Source organism: Lutra lutra, chromosome X (genome assembly GCF_902655055.1).
Source record: "Lutra lutra chromosome X, mLutLut1.2, whole genome shotgun sequence".
Lineage (NCBI taxonomy): Eukaryota > Metazoa > Chordata > Mammalia > Carnivora > Mustelidae > Lutra > Lutra lutra.
Window position 1 is genome coordinate 23,718,525 of NC_062296.1, and position 24,822 is coordinate 23,743,346.

Consider the following 24,822-nt stretch of genomic DNA (forward strand, 5'->3'; position numbering starts at 1 on the left):
AGAAATGTCTATTTGGATCCTTGGCCCATTTTTTAATCGGTTTATTTGGATTTTTACTGGTCAGTTTGTAAGTCTTCTTAACGTATTCTAGATACAAGCCTCTTTTCCAAAATATGATTTGCAAACATTTTCTCCTATTCTGTAGGCAGTCTCTTCACTTTCTTAATGGTGTCTTCTGAGGCACAGAAGTTTTTAATTTTGATGAAGTCAAATGTATCTATTTTTTCTTCCACTTTATGTGCTTTTGTTATCATATTTAAGAAACTACTGCCAAACCCCAGGTCCCAAAGAATTAGGCCTGTGATTTCTGCCTGAGAATTTTACAGGTTTAGTTCTTAAATATAGATATTTGGTCCATTTTGAGTTAATTTTTATATATGGTGTTGAGGGAGTGGTTCAACTTCACTCTTGCTTGTGGATATCCACTTGTCCATCACCACTGGTTGAAAGGCTATTCTTTACCCCATTGAATTGTCTTAGTGCCTTTGTTGAAATTCGGCTGACCATAAATGTGATGTTTAATTTCTTGACTCTCAATTCTATTCTATTGATCTGTATGTCTATTGTAATACCAGTACCATTACTGTAGTTTTGTAATAAGTTTTGAAATCAGGAAGTGTTTTCCTTTTTTCTTTTTTTAAGAGTGCTTTAGTTGTTCTGGGTTCCTTGAATTTCCAGATGAATTTTAGCTCAGCTAGTGTATTTCTGGAAAATGGGAGTTAGAATTTTGATACGCGTTGCATTGACTCTGTAGATGGCTTTAGGAAGTATTGCCATTTTAATAACAGTAAATCATGTAATCCATGAATATGGATGTTTCCATTTATTTAGGCCTTCTTTAATTTCTTTCAGTGATGTTTTGTTTTTCTCAGTGTATGAGTCTTGCAACTTTTTTAAAAAAAGATTTCTTTATTTTAGAGAGGGAGACAAAGTGTGCAAGCCAGTGTAAGCTGGGGGTGGGAAGGGGCAGTGGGAGAAGGAAAGAATCTTCAGGCAGACTCCCTACTGAACATGGAGCCAAATGCGGGGCTCCATCCCAGGACCCCGATATCGTGACGTGAGTTGAAACCAAAAGTTGGACACTCACCCAACTGAACTACTCAGGTGCCCCAACTTGCAGCTTTTTTTGTTAAATTTATCCCAAGTTTTTAAATTCTTTTTGATGATATTATAAGTGGAAATCATTAATTTCCTTTTTTGTCTTTTCATTGCATGGTCCATATTTATTCATTAGCATTTGAATATTTTCTTTTAAGGAGGTATTTTATACCATATTGACCATGACTCTGAGTCATTGTTTAAATGTGTAAAAATGTGATGATAAATTTGAGTTTTGTATCCATTCAAGTTTTCACCAAAGAAATTCAGAAAGATTGACTACTTCGTATACCATTGGTAATAATCCACAGACTGAGATTCTACAAACAATTTGTGTTTCAGTGTATGAGATTGTATATCACATCAGGAGAGCCTGAAATTTGGAAACTAATGTTTGTGAATATTACTTAGTGGTCATTATAACACACCAGAAGAGCTGTGAAATTTTTTTAAAAAATTTAAGAAAGTGGAAATCCTTATGACAGAATTTCAAGAAATACTTCTAAAAAGATAATTAAGTCTTTTAAACAACAGTATGTTCAACAAACAGATATAGAGGGTCAAAATGCAATTCAAAATTTGTCTTTTAATTAATGGTGAGATTTTAAACAATACCATTTCACTTCTGTCTGAGAAGATGTATGTAATACTAGATGAGGTATTGTATTGGCACATGAAGTCTTTCAGTGTTTGGACGTAATTGTTTACACTTACACACTCATGTATTTCTCAAGTGTAATATTTGCTAATGGACTTTGCCACACAATCAGCGATCTATTATCAGTGTCAGGAAGGCAGGAGTATTTTATGTCTAAACATATTTTATTCACAGTTAATTCCCAAAGGTCTCCGTGTGATGTTTCAGTTCTTCTTCCCACTAAACCTGATACCAAAATGTCAAAGTAAATGATCAACATTACTAAATAAATTATCAAGTTTACTATTTTATTCATCCAAACAATATTTACCAAGTGCCTACCATGTACCAGATTCATTCTTCCTTTTCTTTCACCTGCATACTCCTGGGTTATAGAACTGATATAAAAAGCATGTGTAATATACAATCTGGAAAATCTGTCCCTGAAAAACTGAGAGTTGAATACATATTTTTCTTCAATAGTTTATGTAAAGAAAAGTATACAAGGCTACTTAGATGGGAAGGGTAGGATAGGTTTTCACTGTCCCCTTTGTATCTCTTTGCAGCTTTTAATCACAGGAATTAGGGGTTCATTTCACCTCTCCATTTTGTTCCAAGCACTGATATTTTAAATTTCATAATGATTTTCAAACTATGAACCAATTATTATGTTTGAAGGAACAAAAGGGAGGTGGTACTTATGCCATGAGACACACACTAGGATTAATTCAGGTGAATGACCATACCAAAGGTATTTGTTGCTGTCTTCTGAGGACCTTGAACGTGCTATAGGGTGAGGTGAAGGGCAAATATGATCTTAAGGCATGTTTCTTTTTCATCCCTTTGGACAACATCCCCTTCAGTTAATTAAAGCCAGTATCTTGAAAATAAATAAATAAATAAATAAAATAACGCCAGTATCTTCTTAGCTTAGATACATTTTATGGAACTTGCAAGTCCCTTAAAAGACTGCTAACACTGCTGTTACGGACAATACCACAGCCTTTAACCTGGTCATTTTTACACGAGGACCTGATATGAGAATCTTTTTAATGACCACATGTCAGTGTCATCTACTCATGTTTCACAGAGTTTTGTGCAGGATCATTAAAGCCGGTCTAACTACATTAAGTAGAAAAAAATACATACATGTCTGTGTCCAGCAGAGCCTACTTACCCCTGTCTTATAAGGACAGTTTTGTTAATAATTATGTTCTTAGTATTCAGGTATGTGTCTGAGTCTAGAGGTAATGAAGGCTTGGTTCCATTGCATACAGTGTCTGTCACCAATTCCGGGCCTCTATATTTACCTGCCAGGTAGCTTGACCTTTTCCTTTTAAACTAAGCAACTGTCAGTTAGCTTGCCATCCTTCCACACGGCCTATCTGCCATTGGTTTTTACCACTCAGCAGTTGATGCCTGTGTTGCAAGCTATAAAGAGAGTGTTTAGCTCAAACTAAATTAGGGGATATTGGTGGGACTATGATAACGATAGTACTGCACAGTTTGATATGAGCTGTGGCTCTTCCTCTTGCATTTCTGCAAGGGAGTGTTCTGCTACTGGAGAATACGGTCTTCCTGGACCTTTCGATATGCTGTAGCAATCTAAGTGATTAAATGACATTAAAACATTCATGTTACAGAATCCGGACCTTTGTGCTATATCTTAGTCCTGCTGCTAACACTTTGCAAATGAGGGATCAGGGGCCATGTGAGGTTTGGCCAAAACTATTCCACTTCCTTATCCTGGCACAGAATGTCTTCCTGAAATCACATTCCATATCGTGGAATCCACATCCATTTTCTCTGCATGCCATTTTCTTCTCTTTAATTTTCCCCTTTGAGCTACATTAAGAAAAAAATGAAATAGTAAATTAACTAAGAACACTACATTGTAACCCATAACAAAATTTGAGAGAAGACAAAATGGAGCAGGATTGCTAGCAGGGAGACGTCCCCCTTTCTGATACACTCGATGTTAAAGGTTAGAGGCTGAGAAATTTTCCATCTGCAAGCTGTGAGAATTTCTCTTTAATACCAAATTGCAGCAACTCGCTTGCTATGCTATTTTTATTTAAATTATAGTCCACATGTTCATTCATGTTGTCATGTCTCTTCATCTATCTTGTTTTAATTGTGATGCAGGCTTTCAAAGGTTAAGACCATCTTTTCAAATCATTTTTACAAATGACTTAGTATATATGCTTTAGATATTTACTAATGTTAGTAACCAGGAAGCTCCAACAACACAACTTCACGAGTTTCTTTTGATTTAGTGAATAACATTTAAGTAGCCTCATTATGCAGTATATGATGCTATAAAGTGCAGAAGGAAGACATGGTGTAGCATTTGGTAAGGCTCGTATATAAAGGTTAATGTCCATCAGCCAGTTTTGCCCTGATTTTTTAAAATGACAGTGTCTGCATTCATTAAAGGCTATTTGTATCACCTTTAAAATAGTGTTTGTTGAACATAATTTTAAATTATTTTATATTCATAATAGTGTTTGAACAACCAAATGATGCGTTTTAAGAAGTGATAAGAGCCGCTGATTGAGGACAGCGATTGAACAAACTGAACATTAGGTCGAGAATGGAAGTATCCACATAAACACAGTCTGTTAATTGTCTGCTCTTTGAAGACATCTGTCAGCTCCAGGACCTTAGGAGTTAAATGCATAATCAATCCTTTGGGGACAAGACCGTTCTGTCTGACATAGGAAAAAGTAACTTTCAGTGAAAAATAAGGTCCTCGGTTGGTCATTTATCATCTCAAAGGGTATATTTTATTATAAATGTCAATTCCACAAAATTATGTGTCCTGTAATACATAATTATGTTCAAAATTGCATTTGAAATCTATTATTAGCAGTTAACAGTGAACATTCTTAAAATAGTTATTACTCTTGGCCTTAACACAAAAAGCAATAATGGAGGCATTTTAGGGAGTTAAAAGCTAGAAGGCATTGGCCTCTGAATAAAGCCACTGCAGGTGTGTTTCTTAATGGGCTGTTAATTTTATAGCAAGTGAACACAAAGGACAGAGACCATGTGTGTTTTTAAACTGTGTTTGGTGTGGAGAAAGAGTTGATGGCTGAAAAATATAAAGGCAGTATGAAATGAGACCAAATTGGATTTTCCCTCTTGAAGTATGATCCTTGTGGTTTAAAACCAAGGCAAGCAAATTCTTGCCCCTCCTCTTCTATCCCTTCCCTCCCTGCCACCACTTAACACAGAATTCCACAGAAACATACAGTAAACTTGCACATCGGAAATAATTAGAAAATATGGCGATAAATAATAAAGATCAGCTTGTCCAAACTCGACATCCTCTCACACTAATCATCTCCTTTTAGTTTTCTTGTTTTTGCTACTGGCATTGTCTGAGTCACTCAAACTCAACAGCCATGGAGTCAGTTTTGACTCTTCCTTAGCCTCCATACCTAGCATTCCAGTGTCCTAAGAACCTTGCTTCTCAATGTGTAGCCTGTGGACCATGCAACATGGGCATTACTTGGGAGCTTGTGAGAAATATCCAACCTCAGACCTACTGAATCATAATTTGCATATTAGCTAGATGCCCTTCCTTAAGCACATTCAAGTTTGTAAGTGCTCTGCTAGAATCTTCCTTTACATTGTCTTTTCTTCTTTTTTTTCTTCCCAAGAAAATAACTTTTATTATTATAAATCAGTCTCTTTATATTTTTTTTAGATTTTTATTTATTTGTTTAACAGACAGAGATCACAAGCAGGCAGAGAGGCAGGCAGAGAGAGAGGAGGAAGCAGGCTCGTTGCTGAGCAGAGAGCCCGATGCGGGGCTTGATCCCAGGGCCCTGAGATCATGACCTGAGCTGAAGGCAGCGGCTTAACCCACTGAGCCACCCAGGCGCCCCAGTCTCTTTATATTTTAAATACTTTTTTTGTAAAATATATGTCTTCAGATTTTACTTTTTAATCCGGAGTGATGACTTTACCTTTTAACATAAGCATTTAGTTCTTTGCTCTTTATTTTATTATAATTTGTCTTCCATCTTCTTTATGTTTTCTGATTCATCCATCTAGTCTGTGCCTTCTCTTTCTTGCCTTAGTTTAGATAAATTATTTTTTATCTCAGTATTATTTTCTCTAGCATGAAAAATAGATTTTTATATTTTAGTATTTATGTTTGAAAGTACAATAAGATTTTTAAATTTTATAATAATCTGAAGTTCATTGATATTTGTATCATTCTATAGGATAACCCAGTTTGGGGGTGTTTTTTTTTTCTGAGCTTGCTATATTATTTTTTTCTTTGTTGTCTAGGTGAGGCTTATTTTTTTAATTTTTAATTTTTTTATTAACATGTAATGTATTATTAGCCCCGGGGGTACAGGCCTGTGAATCGCCAGGTTTACATGTCACATCACTCACCATAGCACATACCTTCCCCAGTGTCCATAACCCAGCCACCCTCTCCTTACCCTCCTCCCCCTGGCAACCCTCAGTTTGTTTTGTGAGATTAAGAGTCTCTTATGGTTTGTCTCCCTCCCGATCCCATCTTGTTTCATTTTTTAGGATAACCCAGTTTAATACTTCCTCAGTAATATGTGACTTTTTAACTTTATCAAGCAGAAATTAACAAGTATAATTGTATATATTTAAAGTATACAACATGCTGATTTCATAAACCTATACAATGTAGAAATGATTAAAAAGGTGAAGATAATTACCATATCCATCACCTCACATAATTAACTTTTTTGGTGTGGTAAGAATGCTTAAGATCTTTTCTCAACAACATTCGTATATAATGCCGTATTATTAACTATAGTCACCATGTTCTACGTTAAATTGTCTGAGCTCCCGTAGTAACTAAAAAGTTGTACCCTTTGACCTACATCACCCCATTTCCCCCTCCCTCCAATCCTGGCAGCCATTCTAGTTTCTGTTTCTATGAAATTGGCTTTTATTCTTTTATAGATTCCACACATAACTGATATCATGCAGTATTTGTCTTTCTCTGTCTCGCTTGGTTTACTTAGCATAATGCCCTCCAGATTGATCCATGTTGTTGAAAATGGCAGGATTTCCTTTTTTTTTTATTGGGTGGCTGAATAATATTTCATGTATTTATACACAATGGAGTATTTTATATATATGTATTGTGTGTATATATATATATATGTGTGTGTGTATATAAGTAATATACACATCACATGTTCTTTATCCACTCTTTCATCAAAGGATATTTAGGTTGTTTCCATATCTTGGCTATTGTGAGTATTGCTGCAGTGAATGTGGGTGTGTAGATATCTGCTCAGGATTTTGATTGCAGTTCCTTTGGATATACACCCAGAAGTGAGATTTCTGGATCATATGGTAGTTTTATCTTTTGAGGACCTACCATACTGTTTTTCAAAACAACTGTACCATTTTGCATAGCCACCAACAGTGTATAAGGTTATAAAGGGTTCCCTTCTCTCCACATCCTTATCAACATTTGTTATTTCTTATCTTTTTGTTAATAACAGCCTAACAGGATATGAGGTGTTAACTCATTATGGGTTTGATTTACATTTCCCCCAATGATTAGTGATGTTGAGCACATTTTCTTATACCTATTGGCCATCTGTACGTCTTTTCTAGAAAAAAGTCATTTGCCCATTTTATATTGGAATATTTGCTTTTTTGCTATTGAGTTGGATTATTTGCTTCTTTACTATTGAGTTGTATAAATTCTTTATACATTTTGGATATTCACCCCTTATCAGATACATGGTTTGCAAATAATTTTCTCCCATTTTGTGCGTTGCCTTTTCAATTTACTGATTGTTTCTTTTTTTGTGCAGAGTTCTCTAGTTTGATGTAGTCCCACTTGCTTATTTTATAGTTGCCTGGAATGGACTATCCCATGTAAACTTGGGCCCACCCAAGTTGAGTAAAGTTGAGCCCACCCTGAATTTAGATCTTCATGTCATTTCACCTGAATTATTGCTCCATAATTCTCTATCATCCTTGTGTTTCCCTGCTCTATATCATTCTACCTTCTGCCTCAAGATTAGTCTTTCTAATGTACCCAAATATTTCCCCTCTTCTTAAAAACCTTTAATGGATTTCCATCTTTACTCGATAAACCCTCAGGATTGGCATGCAAGGCCCTATGATGCCATCCTTTCCTTCCAGCCCTATCTCTAACTGTTCTTCTTTATAGACACACAGCCACCACTATAGCTTTACAAGTTTCTCTCCTCTTTGTTTTGGTGCAAGGCGTTCCTTCCCAGTGGAACATTCTTCTCAACAGCTCTGTTGAAATCTTCTCCCTCCTTTAGGGCCCATCTTCAGTACTTCCCATAAATACCCTTTTCTCATTCATTCATTCATTCATTCACTCGTTGAATAAATATGTACAGAGCACATACTGTTTGCATACATTCCTCTAGTTACTGGGGATAAAACAAGGAACAAAACAGCCACAGCCTCATGGAGCTTATATTCTTTTGGGAGAAAATAGGTAATAGACAAGTAAAACATATGGTATGTTAGGGGGTGATAAGCACTAAGAAGAAAAATAAAGGAAGATAAAAGGCATTTAGACAGCTAAGAATGAGGAGTATCCTCCAACCAAATACCCTTTACTCCTTTGAATACCCAGAGCACTTATTTTCCTTTACAACATAGTTATTGTACACTTGTCCTATTTTCTCTCATATATTTAAAGCTCCTTGAGAGCAAGAACTGCATCTTGTTCATCGTTGTATCTCCTGTCACTACCCAGACCACCTCAGTAAATAGTAGTTAAAATGAGTCAAATGATGGAAATAAATGCAATAGTAGTTCAAGAGAAGGAAGAGACTGGTATAGTGGTTGGTTGGGGAGGGCTTCTTGGAAGATATTTTGGGTAAAGTCTTGAAATATGGGTAGGGTAGGGAGGAAAAAAGAGTTTAGTAAGTCATTTTCATATATTTGTGCTGAAAAACTAAAAACCATTAACTTATAAGATAATATTAATATTATATGCAATTTTCTTTACCTTTAAAACCAGTGTTTCAGAAGGGACGGGCGATAGACACTGGAGAAGTTGACATTGGTGCACAGGTCATGCAGACCATTCCACCCGGCTTATTCTGGCGTTTCCAGATTACTATCCACCATCCTATATATCTGAAATTCAATATTTCTCTAGCCAAGGACTCTCTGCTGGGAATTTATGGCAGAAGAAACATTCCACCTACACACACTCAGGTATTTGATGTTATGGGCATTTCTTGACCCTTTTTAGAGGGTGGTGGGATGATTAGTTCAGCTTTTGTGAGTTGCGAAGTGTGTGGGAGTCAAAGGTAAAGTCAGACAATGTTTGTAATTGGCAAATATCCAAAATAATCACACCCAAACGAATGAAAAAGAATGACATTGAGAAATAAGCAATAGCATTTAGTGAGCAAATTCAGAAAAGAAAGTTTAAAAAAATACTCTTGAAATTTCAATTTTGTTTCCTGGAACAGGATGATCATGAGCTTTCCCTGCCCCCTCATCTTACTTAGCTTTTGGGCCCACACCCCCTTTGGCTGGCTCCATATGGCCTTGACCCTTTGTCCCAAGGAAGAATGCAAATCAATAAAGGAAATGAGTCCAAAAAGGAGGTTTTATCTTAGAGGTAGAAATTTTTTCTTGTTATTGTTAATAATAACTGAAATATGTAAAACCTCTATGGTTTACAAAGCTCTTCTATAAATGTTAGCCACCTGATTTCTCTCTTTTTTTCCTTATCTCTTCCTTGCATGAACCCATTTGGGGCCCTGCTCCATCTAAGAAGTAGCATAAGGAATCATAACCAAGAGGGGATTACTTTTTTTTTCAACAGATATGACTTCAGTCCAAACCTTACCTTCTGGTTGGGAATAGGCAGGGAATTAGAATGCCATTCAAATGTGACCCCCTTTTAAAAAATGCCCAAGGAAATGTGTGCCATGTGCTTGTCTACTGATTAGGGGAAAAAAAGGAGGGAGTCCTTTGAATATTTGAATATGCTACCACAAAGGTAGTAAATTATGATGAATGTTCTCAAATTTTAGATTGTTTAGTTGTTTTAAAAACTATAAAATTCTTGAATTTGTAGAGAAGATCATGGTCACATTTTTGAGGGAAATGTGTGGTTTCAAATATCTTTTGTCTGATACTTCAGTAAAATATCAAGATTCTCTTGTCTAATACTAAATAAGATTTTTTTCTATTCCTTGGCTTACTTATTTTTAGACAATTATTTTGAATACTAATAAATACATAAACTGAAAGGTTTATGACATAAATATAGCGGGGGTTTTTTTCAGAATCAGATTTAAGTATACTTAAGAAAGAATAACTTCTTCTTTTGCATTCCTCAGAGAAGTATGAAGTAGAAATAGGGCAATTGAAGTTAATGTTTTTCATTAGTCTAGAAGTAAAAGTAGTGGCTTATATTTGTGTGTGTATTTGTTCCAGTTTGATTTTGTAAAACTGATGGATGGAAAACAACTGGTCAAGCAGGACTCCAAGGGCTCTGATGATACCCAGCACTCGCCTCGGAACCTGATCTTAACCTCACTGCAGGAGACCGGTTTCATAGAGTATATGGACCAAGGGCCTTGGTATCTGGCATTTTACAATGATGGAAAAAAGATGGAGCAGGTGTTCGTGTTAACCACAGCAATCGGTAAGCTGCCTTGACTATTATTTTGAATTAACAGCATAGTTCTAGAAAGAGATGAGTGATTAAAGTAATATAGATGTTAAATAAAGTAATACAGATGTTGTTTAAACTCACTGCTCATTTTACCTTAAAGTCCTTATTCAAGATAGGTCACTATGAGAAAGGCTTTTATTATTGTTGTCATTAATGTTGTTTAAATGCTGATTACGATTTTTAAAATGCTCCATTATTTGCACCACTACTGTAGAATACTTGCCAGGTACCTTTTTTTATGTTTGCAATAGGAATAATTACCTGGATGATAATATTACCAGGGCTACATCGATGAACAGCTTCAATGAAATAGGGAGTAAGCAAGAGAATCACTGTTAATTCAAGAACTATTGGAAAAGAAAAGGCAATAAAAGGTTTTTGAAGTGGAAAACCTAGCATCAGTCTAGTTCTTCTTTAGAACAGCTGGTTCTAGAACGACGATGCCTTCAAAATACAACCTAATGGTATTTAGAGAAGAGTCTTAGGGATAATAACTTGGGTCATTCAACGCCCTTTCTTTTAGAATTTTTGAGCCCTGAGGGGAAACATCTCATAGACACAGTATTTTATTGTGTGATTTTTCCTAAAACACATGTCTTTAAAAAGAAAGGAAAATATTTTACAGCTGTCAGTTTCCTACACAACTCTCACCGCTTTATCCTTTAGTTAACCTGTTCAACCATATGTTTAGGAAGATGTGTTGACTGTTAATAGATATACCATCTGCTCTTTATAACAATTAAGTTCTATTTTTACTTGATGCTGAAGACCTTGAGTCAGTAGAAAATGGTATTCTAGCCATAAGATTATCAAAAACTTTCCTCTAAAGTAATCAGAAAGGCTATAAAAATCCACTGATGATTTTTCCCCTAGAGAAAAACTCCACTGATTTCACATCTTCAAAAGACAACGTATTTGTTAAAATAGAAAAAAATATTTTAAGTCATGACACTATTTTGCAATGCTCACAGAATCAATGGAGCAAATTTAATAGATACACCTTTCATGGTATTTTTCTGTCAAGGCCCAACTTTGATAATGCAAATGCCAATGAGTTATGAGAGGTTGAGTTTCTCCTAAGAAGTCAAGTAGTTAGAAGATCTAAAATATTTGTGAAGATTTTCTCCCTTCCTGGTATCCTTACCAATAAGCCCAACTTAAAACACTAACCCAACACTTAACCTTTCAAAAATCAATAGACCCAGAAACATGCTTGAATTTTTTCCCCTCCTTTACTTCCCCCCAAAAAGAAGCTAACCTTTGAGATAGAATTCCTATTATCCACATATCAAGCTGTCAGTATCCTATGCAACAAAGTATTTGCTTTTTCCTTTTTTGTTTTTACTTCTCCTGAAGCAACAGAAACAATTCTGCAATTCCACTTAAAGAGAATCCAAGTAAATTTCTGAAAAAAATCAAAGGTATTAAGTTATTTATTCTATATTCTCCCCATTTTTTTTGTTTTTATAATTTATCTTAATTAGAGTAAAAAGAGGCTAATATATTTAATTAAACAATTTAAGGTTTGTATGCATTTAACTATGCTAAATGCTACTCATTCTCTCATGATAATGTTAGAATCAGTTGATTGATCTTAACTATATTTGGTTTGCTACTAATAAGGATCAAGACAGTATTAACAACCAACATTTTTTGAATGACTAATATAGGCTAGCTGCTGGCCTATATTAATATATATTATTTTCCAGTAGTATAGACAGAGTTGTCAATATCCCCTAATCTCAGCCAACTTGCTCTGTAACTTGATAATATATACCACTTATGGAGTGCCATTCTGCCCCCAAGCACTGTACCAGATGCTTTACATTCAGTTATCTCGTTTGATTCTCATCACAACCCTGATAGTATAGGTGTAGTGATATTTATATAATACATAAGGAAATGGAGGCTTGGAATGAGTAAATAATGTGATAGATTCTCATAGCCAGCAAATGGCAAAATTGAAATTTGAGACATCCAGTATGTCTGATTCCAAAGCCCATGCCCTTTATACCAAAATTATTCCATCAGACTATTCATTACCTTTAGTTTCTCCCATAAGAAAACCTGCCAGAAGCAAAACCCATCATCAGTGCAATTGCAGATACCAAGGGGTAGTAGACTCTAGAAGAAGAACAGAGTTTTATATACAGAACTTTAAAATCCTTCTCAAGTCTAATGAAATGCAGTCGAGGAAGTGATTCTGAAGTAAGATTAAAAAGACAGAAGGCAAAATTTCACAGAGGCCAATGTAAATAGAAAAACATTCTTTTTCACCTCTGGTTCCTTACATGCTCCTGCTGTAGCCATCCTCCTCCCAGTGTCTCTTTCAGACCTGGTGGAGGTGGCAGCTTCCAGAACCTCCCTATATTGACTTCTCTTCTCACTTGCATTGCTGGTGTTAAGCTCTGTGCAACAGTGTGGGCCCAGGGACAGATCTTAGATAAGTCAATAAGATGGAGGGATTTTTATTTATTTTGATAGCAAACTTTATTAAACATTTTTTTTCTACAATAGCTACATTCCCACAAGGCCACTTCCATAAAGTTGTCAATAGGAACTTGTGTGAAATTGAATTCAACGGTATTTACCTTTGAATGTGTCCTCCATGGCCTCCTATTAACCATCCAGGGCAGGGGAAATCCAAATGTAGATCTAAGAAGTGCCACTATAGCTTGGTACAAGAAAGATGGATTAAGTAGAAAATAGAGAAATGATTGTTCCATCTCTGAGTGAAAAAAAACTCTATGTCTCTTCATAATGACCTTTTAAATAAATTAATGATTTTATGAAAATAACTAATGTTTTAATAAGTTAAAAATGGGTAGCTCTTTGTCAAATGCTCCATTCCTACCAGACCAGTTGTAGTTCAGCAAATGCCACATATAAATTTCTTATCAAGTTCAGTTTTCAAACACAGGGATCAGAGAACAGATTATCATAAACCTGCAAAGAGCCATGTGATATATTCACACGGGGGAGAGAAGAATCTCCTCTGCCCCTGGATTCATTCTCGGCTTTCTAAGAATTCCGCAAATAAACTAGATACCACTCTCTTCCTCTTTTATTCTACCCAAGGCAGAACTCGAAGTCTAGATCAGCAGTTGTCTAACTATGGAAGTTTACTGTATGAAGCATTGGCTCTCAGTGCTTTAATACGATGAGCATCTGCAGGGTCACCTGAGGTTTTTGTTAGAATATGACTCACTGGGGGTGCCTGGGTGGCTCAGTGGGTTAAAGCCTCTGCCTGTGGCTCAGGTCAAGATCCCAGGGTTCTGGGATCGAGCCCTGCATCGGGCTCTCTGCTTGGCGGAGAGCCTGCCTCCCCCTCTCTCTGTGCCTGCCTTTCTGCCTACTTGTGATTTCTGTCTGTCAAATAAATAAGTAAAATCTAAAAAAAAAAAAAAAAAAGAATATGACTCACTGAGCTGCATCCTTCAGATTCAGTAAATGTGGAATGAAGCCTAGGCATCTGCATTTTAAGTGCCTTAGGTGATCCTCCTGATACAGGTGGTCAAAAGGCCACAATTGAAGAAATGTTATTTCTCGACCCTCAATATAAATTCTCGTAGTTGAGTGGAAGATGCCAAGACCACTTCCTAGAATATCTCCTTCCAATTGGAAATAGCCTATGCAAGTGAAACTAAAAGAAGTAGATAATTTGGATTGAAAAGGAAAAATTGGTACATATGAGAAGTATGAGTTTAATAGGCCAGAACATAAAACTCTGAATCCAAGAATGCTAAGTATGGAAAACTTCCAGAAGGAGTAATGAGAAGATTATTTAAGGAAAAAAAAAAAAACTGAAAGAAGAAAGCACACATACCGTAATAGTTCACGGACTTGGAATTTGATTTTATTATATTCAAATACAATTTTAGAATTTTTTTTTTATTTTTTCAGCATAACAGTATTCATTATTTTTGCACCACACCCAGTGCTCCATGCAATCCGTGCCCTCTACAATACCCACCACCTGGTGCCCCCAACCTCCCACCCCCCACCCCTTCAAAATTCTCAGATCGTTTTCAAATACAATTTTAAACTAGAAATAATTTTTGTCAGAGTCTGACTTTTGGGTAACATCATATACCCTTTCAGCCAAGTTACTTACCACAAGACTTATCAAAGTTCTGTCTCACTGTACATCTTTATATCACCAGAACTACCTATGGGCACCTTCAAAGCCTTCTCAATTCCCCTGAAGCCTATTCTTCTCTAAGAATGGATTGAAGGGAAATTAGTGGCAGAGAACTGATAAGCATTTACAGTCAAGAAAGCATTTCTCAACAAAATACTTAGGTTCTAATGCTTTTAGTGGTGGTAAATTTAATATGAACACTCACTTTAAAAGCCTTCCATTGTCACTTATTAATGAAAATGAAATACTGATTATCATATTTAAGCTGTCAAGATGGTAGATCAAATATTTTAAGATACTAGAGAAAAAATTTTTTATTTGCTACAACCTAAATTTGAAAAATAAACAGTAGACTGAGTCTTTTGGGTTACAATTTTAAGCCCATTTCGCTTTTGAGAAATGTCCTATAATCCTAGGATATTTTTAGCTTTGTTGTGAATGTCTCATAAGAATACAATTCATCTAGACCCTTTATGTACTTTAGAGATAAGGGTTGGTTTTTAGTTTCACTCTTGAATAGCTAATTCAGCAATTCCAGGGCCTTTTTAATAATTTGGTACTGCATGTGACATCTTGCAAAAATCTTTGGCATCTGATTTTAAATAGTAAGTGCTCCAAGACAGCAGAGGGCAAGACCATTACAAGCCCAGAGTTCTTGCAATTAAAAAAAAAATTAAGGACACTACAGCCTGAAGTTTACTCATTTTTTTTTCTCTCCATTACTAGAAATAATGGATGACTGCTCAACCAATTGCAATGGAAATGGAGAGTGTATCTCTGGCCATTGTCATTGTTTTCCAGGATTCCTTGGGCCTGACTGTGCAAGAGGTAATGTTGCTCTGTTACTCCAGTTGGTTTAGGGAAATACATGTCCTTTGAGAACTCAGGATCAGTAGCAATAGGAGGAGGAAGAGAAGTGGCAGTAGTAGTAACAACAACAGCAGCAGCATCTTACCCCACCATCGCCACCACAACCAAGAGCTGAGTACTTACCCTGCCAGACACCGTTCTAAACACTCTGTTACCTCTTCAGATTCATACTTAACTGTGATAGCCCGGTGAGGCAGATCTACTGTTTTCCTGGTTTATTGGGCAAAGTAACTATTTCAAAGAGGTGAAAATAGTCAGGGTTGCCTAACACGTGGAATTTGTACCTAGGACATCTGTAACTGCTTATACACAGACCCACATAAACCAGAAGGGACAGGCAGTCACCAAACCGGTAAGTAGCCTTAGAAAGTAAAAACTGGCAAGTCATAAGTTAAACTTGGCAAACTTTACTGTTTCCTAGACTTGCCATAGTTTAATTATTGAAAAGCTTTAGGTATGTCACACCGTGTTTCCCCATAGGCTTACGGTTATTACCGTAGAGATGCTTTCTGCTCATTTTCAGTATATTCTTACAGTTCTCAGTCTGCTAATGCTTTAATCTCAGGTTTCCCAGCCACTCAGTTTCCTTAGATTAAATTCTGCACAGCTGAGAATTCTATAGCACTTGCTGGCTTCCCAGGAGCATGATAGGTCTTGCAAGTCTGGGGATGAGAAATAAAGATGATGGCTGGTATTAAAAATTGAATAAGACAAAAGATGCAGGCCCTGCCCTCAAGGAGCCCACAGTTTTAATAGGGAACCAACAATGTCAAAGCAAAGTATTCTAATAAAGGTCTGCACGTGGTGTCATGGGAGTAGACATCTGTCCAGCATAAATCTATTTATATATATATGTATATATATATATATATATATAGTTATATATATATATATATAGTTATATATAACTTTTTAAAGATAACATTTTATAATATGAATAACTTCCCTATTTGTCAGTTTTTACACTTTGGGGGTTTTTCTTTCTAAAAGTGGTATACATCTGTCTGAGGAAGAAAAGGCATAAGAGGAAAAAACTCTAGCTTGAAATAATAATAATAATAATAGTAATAGGTGGGATCAAAGGCAAATTCTTGACATAATTTTTATATTTTTGTCACTTATCCTTACTCCACTCCTATAAGAGGAAAATTCTGTTTGTAATCACAGACACTTGCCTATTTAATAAAGGCTAAGACAGAAATAATACAAATTTTTGCCTGAAATATTATACAAGAATCAATAGAGAATTGCCCCTTCGGAGATTTTAAAAGCTTTCTGAGAACACTACAAGTTCATTTGCCAACCTTCAGATTCGTGCCCTGTGCTGTGTGGCGGGAATGGAGAGTATGAGAAAGGACACTGTGTCTGCCGAAATGGCTGGAAGGGGCCAGAGTGCGACGTTCCAGAAGAGCAATGCATTGACCCAACATGCTTCGGTCACGGCACCTGCATCATGGGAGTCTGCATCTGTGTGCCAGGCTACAAAGGAGAAATATGCGAGGAAGGTCAGAGCCCCATTTTCATCTATTGCTTCAGGCTTTTCTCTCGCCAAACTGTCCAAGTGTCATTGTATGCTTTTAGTAGAGGTGCAAGTCATCTTTGCAAGCTGTAAATGTTCAATATGTCTTTAGTACACGAAGCAGGGGACTGGAGTCGGGGGAGTTCATGTCTCTTCGGACAGTCTCTAATATTAACATGAGGCTGTGTCTGTGACACTTGCAGATTGGTAAGGAAAAATGGTGCTTCCCCCCTCATTTCTAACACTGTTTTATAACTTGAAAATTTCCATATTGATGATATTAGGTGTTATTTCATATACTTTCGTTATTACACAGTACATTAGGCTCCATCTTACTTTAAAGCACATGATAAAAATAATAATATATGCACATTTGGAACCATTTCATTGAATGTTTTCTTTGGGAGCGATTTGTAATTACTATTATTATCATTGCTTTATATTATTTATTTTTACATAACTCATGCTGAAACTTGACCTCCGTGCCTAAGGAAGCCAACTTACCACTAATGAGTTTCAAAGCAGTGCCTTTATGTTACAATTCACCCCAAAGGAAACTTTATGCACACACGCACAAACGTAGTTTGAAATGGCCATAGTTTTCTCATTTAAAGAGACACATTGGAAAATAAGTTTACTAGTAATCAGACCTTTTTCATGCCACATTCCTCAAATAAGACTGATTTCAGAAATAATATTAAACCATTACCATGGGAGATGGTCTCATAACAACTGTTGTTCAGGAAAGAAGCTGCTGAAAATGCACTATAATTGCTTTTTAAAGATGGCTCATTAAGACAATTACACAGCATTATAAAGGGTTTAATCTCATTCTGCTCTAAGAATTTAGCTTTCTACCTCCCATTAGCAATAGTAGACTTTCGGTGTGAAGATTATATCTGTTACAATGAAAGGTGTTGGGCCTAGACAGGGTACAAGAGTACCTCTGGAAATTGTTTTTATGGTGATCCAACCACAATCATTATATTTAAGTTGTAAAGTCAGATGTTATGTGGACATATGCATGGTCACCAAAACATGGTATCTCTCACAACACCTACATTTTGTAATGAAAATGTTTGACCTAATTAATTTAGACCCTTCTAATTAAAATTTGGGAGCAACTGAAAAACGGCTTAGCTTACATTTCCCTTCTAGGGATCACTAAGAAAATTTGTGGAATAACCAAGATAGGAAGGAAGAATGCTCACCATATTTAACAGTATGAACTTGTCAAATACAGTAGAAAAGAATATTTAAGTTGGACCACGGACTAGAAACTCACAGGCTGAACTGGGCTTATGGATGGATTTTGTTTGGTTCACACAGTGGTGATAGCGGTAGTGTTTTTGTTGTTGTTGTTTTAATGTGATCCACTTGCCAAAATATAAAAACAGAGAAGTGTCCTATAAAAACCTCTCTTTTGCCGTCTCTTGAACAACTGGAAAATCTGGTAATACCGGGCCCATGTTCTTATGTGGTGATGATTACCTGGAACAAAGAAGCAACAGTTTCTGTTAAACTGGATACTTCCAGTTTACTCCCAACACACTGGCTTCTTCCATCCAGTTTGTCTATGTCATGTAGTCCTGGCCCATTCAGCCATATGACTTCATGCCTCTGATCTAAGTGACTTAGTTACTCATTGAAGGTGGCCTTTTAATAAAATAAATTATACTAAATTAAATCTCATTTTATTTGTTAAAGTTGTTATGTTTTAATATAACAAAATGACCTCCTTCTAAAATAATATTCTATACTTTTAGACTTTCCCTTTCACTCCAAATAATGAACAAATCAAAGTAGATGTACCTTTTAGTATTTATTTGCTGATTATCTCAGGTAGTAAAGAATTGTGCTAAGACCTTGAGATTTGGAGTTAATTGTAATGGCAATAGCACTAATTATAATAATGCTTAGTTAAGCTTACTCTGTTCCATGACAGTAGGCCACACCCAAGACCAGACCTGTCTTGCCATTGAAAGTAGGTTTTTATCAGTCTGTTTCCACTGCAGGAAAAGTAATTCAGAGCATACATCCTCATTATGGGGACTTATTTTAGTCTCATCTTATTTGTATTGGGAGAATAGAAAGTCTGAAATCAACTTTGTCGTTTCCCCTGGAATGGTCACTCAGTTAAAAGCACAAAACAATTTTCCCCAAGGCAAACACAGAGATCTACTCTTAAGAGTTTATACCTTTGTTAGAATGTGTCCAAAAATTTCCAAACTCACAGAATCAGAGATAAATAGAATTGTGTCTGTGATATTCTAAAACACTGAAAACTATGTCAGAGCATCCTGATGGAAGGAAAAGGCATAAAAAAAAAACTTAAATAATTTTTAAAATTAGGCTTACAATGTTGCATTTTCAGTGCTTCAAAGAAATTAATAAAAGAGTATAATAAATTCATTATATTGCATGTTTTCACACAACAGCAGTCAGGTCACTTAATACCTAATGATCTAAGCTTTATAAAAAGATATGTATGTTTTAATATTTTATATATTTATATATTTTTATATTTGTAGACACATTTTTGTATGTAGTATATTTGTATATTTTATATATTTACTTATTTATTTTATATTCTCTGTATAATTATTATGTATATCTTCTCTAGTCACATCAAGTGAAAGCCAATTTCTCAGAGCTGTGATTCCAATTTCAAAAAAGACAAGGAAGGACTCCCCAAAAATTCTTTGGCTTTTTTACAAAGCTGAGGAATCCCTATCAAAGGCCCACACTGGTACACCCACCCATATGTGTGGGAGTACTACACGTTGCTCCAGTTTTACACAACAGATGTATGGTTTTCTTTGTCTTCTTTTTTGGGGGTGGAGGGAGGGAGAGACTCTTTTTTTTAAGATTTTATTTCTTTATTTGTTAGAGTGAGAGAGAGAGAGAGAGAGCACAGGCAGGCAGAGGCAGAGGGAGAAGCAGTCTCCCTATGGAACAAGGAACCTGATGTGGGACTCGATCCCAGGATACTGGGATCATGACCTGTGCCAAAGGCAGCCACTTAACCAGCTGAGCCACCCAGGTGTCCCATTTCCTTCGTCTTCTAATTTTAGGATTCAGCCTTTATGATACCCTCCCATATTTTTAAGTGTTAATATTCTTCTGGTTTGAATCCAGCCTTTGCGTGAGACATGTTATTACCTAATTAAAACAGTATTAATGACATAGTAGGAAATCAGTGTGCATATCTCAGTTTCATTATCCTAAGGTATATAGGCCACACCTGTTCACTTTTTTCTTTTTTCCTCCTTTTTGGCACCTTCAGAGGACTGCTTAGACCCAATGTGTTCCAGCCATGGCATCTGTGTAAAAGGAGAATGTCACTGTTCTACTGGTTGGGGAGGAGTCAACTGTGAAACCCCACTTCCTATTTGTCAAGAGCAGTGCTCAGGACATGGGACTTTTCTTCTAGACACTGGAGTGTGCAGCTGTGATCCCAAGTGGACAGGATCTGACTGCTCAACAGGTACATTGGAGTTACCTCTTTCTCCTCCTTCCTACACTCCCAAATCCTCATTGGTCTTTGTCTTACGGTGGCACTTCTCAAAGTCTGATCTGTATGCCTTCATGGGTCATAAGGGACTTCCGAGTATTTCCTAGGCTAGTATTTGACTGGGTTTTCATAAACAACATACTACTGGACTTGTAATTATATCTTTTGTTGCTGTCAACCTGGATTTGAACCTCTGTCCTCATTCTGCATTTTCCTGCAGTCATTTCATCCTTTCCCATGTCTCCCACTGTCGGTTCTCTACAGGTTATTTTAAATCAGTATCCCCCTCAAACTCAAATAATCCTTCATTTCTGGTCATCTGCTGAGTATTTCCGCTGGGTGTTCCATCCTTAAAAAATGGAACTAAGCTCAGGAATTCTAGGAACTCCTTGCCATATTGCCACCCAATTACTATTCCCACAACTTGACTGTCCTTTTCCTATCCCCTACCTTAAAATCAGCAGTAGATCTCCACTGTCTAGAGGTAAACTTGAAATATCTTTGGCTGATATCAAAAGCCCACCAAAAACTATTCCAAATCTCTGTCTCCAGCCTGTCTTCTACTTCTGCTTCCTGCATAAATCCCTCTTTCTGCAAAAGGGCTCTCATATGCTCTGCTCACTCCCAATATATCACACGTTCACATTTTCTCTGTGCCCTTTCCTCAGCAGGGAATGCTGAGGTACCTTTCCACCTATGAAAATCCAACACATCCACCAAGACAAATTACAGTTTTAGCTATTCTATAAAATCTCTCCTGATCACATCAAGAGGAGCCTCTAAAACCCTACCATACTCATTGCAAGAGAGTAAAATTGGCATCGTGATATAGTTATTTGTGTACATGATTTGTTTTTCCACCACCTAAACTAAAAATATTGGGTCATTCTTTGTACTTTTTTTCCTTATCCTCAGGCCATGTGCTCATTAAATAAGTAGAATTAATAAATAATAACTCATATGGAACCTCTGCCTATGAATTTTTTGGAGGATATAAAATGCCATGTGCTAAACAGGAAAGATTAGAAGCTCTATGAGACTTCTTGTACCACTGAATTTGTTTGTGAACCAAAAAGTCTATAGTCTCATGCTGTAAAGAAACAAGAAAATCCCTCTGTTAAGAGCATTAATTCTAACATAATTTTTTTACAAAATTGTGTTGCCTCACATAGAAATAATATGGGACAGAGGATTGCATTTTACAGTTTCAGAAATGGATAAAATGATAAAGACAATGTAATAATAACTAAAATGCAGACCTTAAAAATTATTCATTTATTTACGGAACAGATGTATGTGTGCCTGCTATGTGCTTGGCGTGGTGCTTGGTGCTGGGGCTATAGTGGCAAACCAGATGGATGTGGTTCTTGCACAGGAGAAGCCTATAATCTAGTGGAAGAGACACATAGAACAAACTAGAAGATGGTTAGAGAAAGAAAGTAGCTGGGTATTGTGGCTCTAAACTGAGTACTGATTTATTTGCTAAATGTTATTGAACCCCTTCCAGCCTTTCATGTGTCAGACATAGTATGTCTAGAGGTTCAAGTTTAAAACAAGAATGTTAACATTTGCATTATTACTAAAGCACACACTCACATAATTGCTATGTAATAGGCACTATTCTAAGTGTTGTACGTGTATTTTTTTAAATCTCCATAACAACCCTGTGAGGTAAGTCCTGTCATTGTGCCCACCTTACAAAGGAGGAAGCTGAGACACAGAGAGGTTAAATTAACTTGTCCAAAGTCAGCTGCATAGTATTTATCAGAGCCTAAACTTGCACTAAGGTATTCTGGCTTCACATTCCAAACATTTAACCACTGTACTGTATTTATTGATTGAATAGTGATTCTGTATCATACAATTTCTCCCTAAGGCCACTCACATCTGGATGTGCTTTTCCTGGTGCCTCAGAATTGGGCAAAACCTTTGGCGGTATACCAATCACCAGTTGTACAAATTCAAATATTTGTATTTCCAATGAATCAACATGAAATTCGTTGTGCTGAGAGTTTCTTTTTCCTCAGTCCACCTCGTCCACCTAATACACAAAGACATGCACCAATCCTATCAGCAGAAATCACTCAGAGGAGGAAGAAAGGACTAATTATGAACATGCCTCTACACTTGCCCCTCCCCCCTTCCAGGTGAACTCTACCCCACTCCTCCCTCATCTCAAATCACCCTTACCCACCCAAACAAGTCAAATGATGAGGAAAAGTGATAGTCCCATAGAAGATTAGGTGTGGAAGAAAGTGTAGAGATATCTGCTTCAGTGTTTCATAGATGTGGTGATTTCTAGTCCTTCTGCCTCAGCATCACTAGAGATTCTAATACTTGGAGGCACAGAGACATTAAATGGTTTGCCCATCGGTGAAAGCCACTGCAGTGGTGTAACCTCCTCACTTAATTGTTCATTTGCCAGACATTTACTGAGCCCCTATTATGTCCCTGGCAGCATGTGAGGCGATGAAACGTATCCATAGCTGAGGAGACAATTGTGAACAAAGATTTTAAATGTCTCTCACTTAAGTGCTCTAAAAGAGAGAGAGAAGCAATGCACAAGGTGTATTTCACATTATCTGAAGGTCTAGGAAGTGGTCACAAAAGACTTTACAGATCATGAAGGGGTCTGTATACCACACCTCTGAGTTTGGACTTGAGCCTGAGGACAATGGGAAAGCCATTGAAGGGGTTTAAAGAGGTTAATATCATAACCATATTTATATTTTATTTTTTTGAGATTTCCTTTATTTATTTGAGAGAGAGGGTGAGAAAAAGAGTGTGAGCCGGGGGGAGGCAGAGGGAAGGGAGAAGCAGACTCCCACTGAGCAGGGAGCCCAACGTGGGACTCGGTCCCAGGACCCCAGTATCATGACCTGAGCTGAAGGCAGGTGCTTCACCAACTGAGCCACCTAGGCACCCTAACTGTGTTTGTATTTTAAAATGATCACTCTGAAAGTAGTTTGGAGGATATAGTGAAAAGTGATGAAAACTTGATATAAGGGCATTTAAGCACAGATGGAGGCAAAAGGATAGATATGAAAGAAGCTAGGAGATCTGGTTACTGGAAATGTGTTAGGGCAGGTAGGAATTTTCACGAACTCTGTGATGTCTACAGTGGGAGACTGGATGAATGGTGATGACACCGCTAACAGACAAGTGAATTATTTATTTATGAAATAAGTTTTCATTGAGCATCTACTGTGTACCGTGTGCTAGGATCTTGGGACCCATCAGTGAGGAGAATAAAGATTCCTGTGCTACTGGGGCGTGCAGTCTGGCAGGGTGAGACAAGCAGTAAACAATGAACAGTGGAGGTGCCCGGCTGGCTCAGCCGGAAGAGCATGCGACTCTTGATCTTGGGGCTGTGAGTTCGAGCCCCATGTGGGGTGGAGAGATTACTTCAATAAACAAGAGTAGGGAAAAAAACAACAATGAACATGTTTCAAGCTTTTAAAACATGAGGAACCTGAGAGCCACAGAGGTTAAATAACTCGTCCAAGACCAACAGCCTGGCTGGTTGCAAACCTGCGGATAGAAACTGGTTCTGCTGATTTTGTTCCATGCCTGACATTCTTCTCAGCCCTCCATCCTCACCCCTGCCAAAGGAAGAAGGAAGAGCTAGATAGGAGCTGGGACTCCGGTGAATACATGAACTTACAGAAAAGGGAAAGTTCAAGGAGATGAAGGGCATCAAATATCAAGTGCACAAATGATACATTTTTGTCCAGAGATCCTAGATGAAAGCCACATTCATCCATTCTGGACCCAATAGAAAAGGAACACTTAGAAGCATCTCTTGCTCAAAGAAGCAAAAGAGTGGATAGGTATGTCCCAAAACTCAGCAGCCTCTCAGGCAAAAAAACCTTCCTAATAAAACTACCAAATTGAAAAATAGGGGAAGGAAATGCCTTCCAAATCTCTAGTGCCACAGTAAGAATAGTCCTTCTGTGATTTTTAAGCTCCATAAAGGTTGTTCCCACAGAGCATATTTAACCATCAAGATGATCTCACTGTGCAGACTTTTAATTGAGTGTGCTCAGTACAGGAAGCAATTTAACATCTGATTCTTATAATGGATCATGTCATTTCAAAGGTGGATATGCTCTTTGCCATTGATCATTTTCTTCCTCTAAGCGCATGAAGCTTAGCTGTTAGCATGTTAACTGGGCTGCTCTGATACCAAGAGGACTGCCGTGGATGGTTTACTGATGACTTTCGGTCTGTTTGCAGGTACGTTGAGTATTGTTAGCAGCACTGAACTGATCCTTGATATAGGTTTCTCTCACCTGAGGGTCTCATGGTAGTTCACAAAGGTTAACTCATTAGTCTTTTAAAAAAC

At 36.9% G+C, this 24,822-nt stretch overlaps 1 protein-coding gene across 6 annotated transcripts in view; it reads left to right on the top strand.

Annotated features, from left to right (window-relative positions):
• The window catches only part of TENM1 (teneurin transmembrane protein 1), a 785,443-nt gene that overhangs the window by 521,064 nt on the left and 239,557 nt on the right, over positions 1–24,822 (top strand). For all 6 annotated transcript variants that reach the window (XM_047716031.1, XM_047716030.1, XM_047716033.1 and 3 more), the window contains 5 exons: positions 8,757–8,956; positions 10,193–10,403; positions 15,301–15,402; positions 16,755–16,949; positions 20,250–20,450. In XM_047716031.1, the coding sequence (XP_047571987.1) occupies positions 8,757–8,956; positions 10,193–10,403; positions 15,301–15,402; positions 16,755–16,949; positions 20,250–20,450 (909 nt within the window). The remainder of the gene's footprint in view (positions 1–8,756; positions 8,957–10,192; positions 10,404–15,300; positions 15,403–16,754; positions 16,950–20,249; positions 20,451–24,822) is intronic.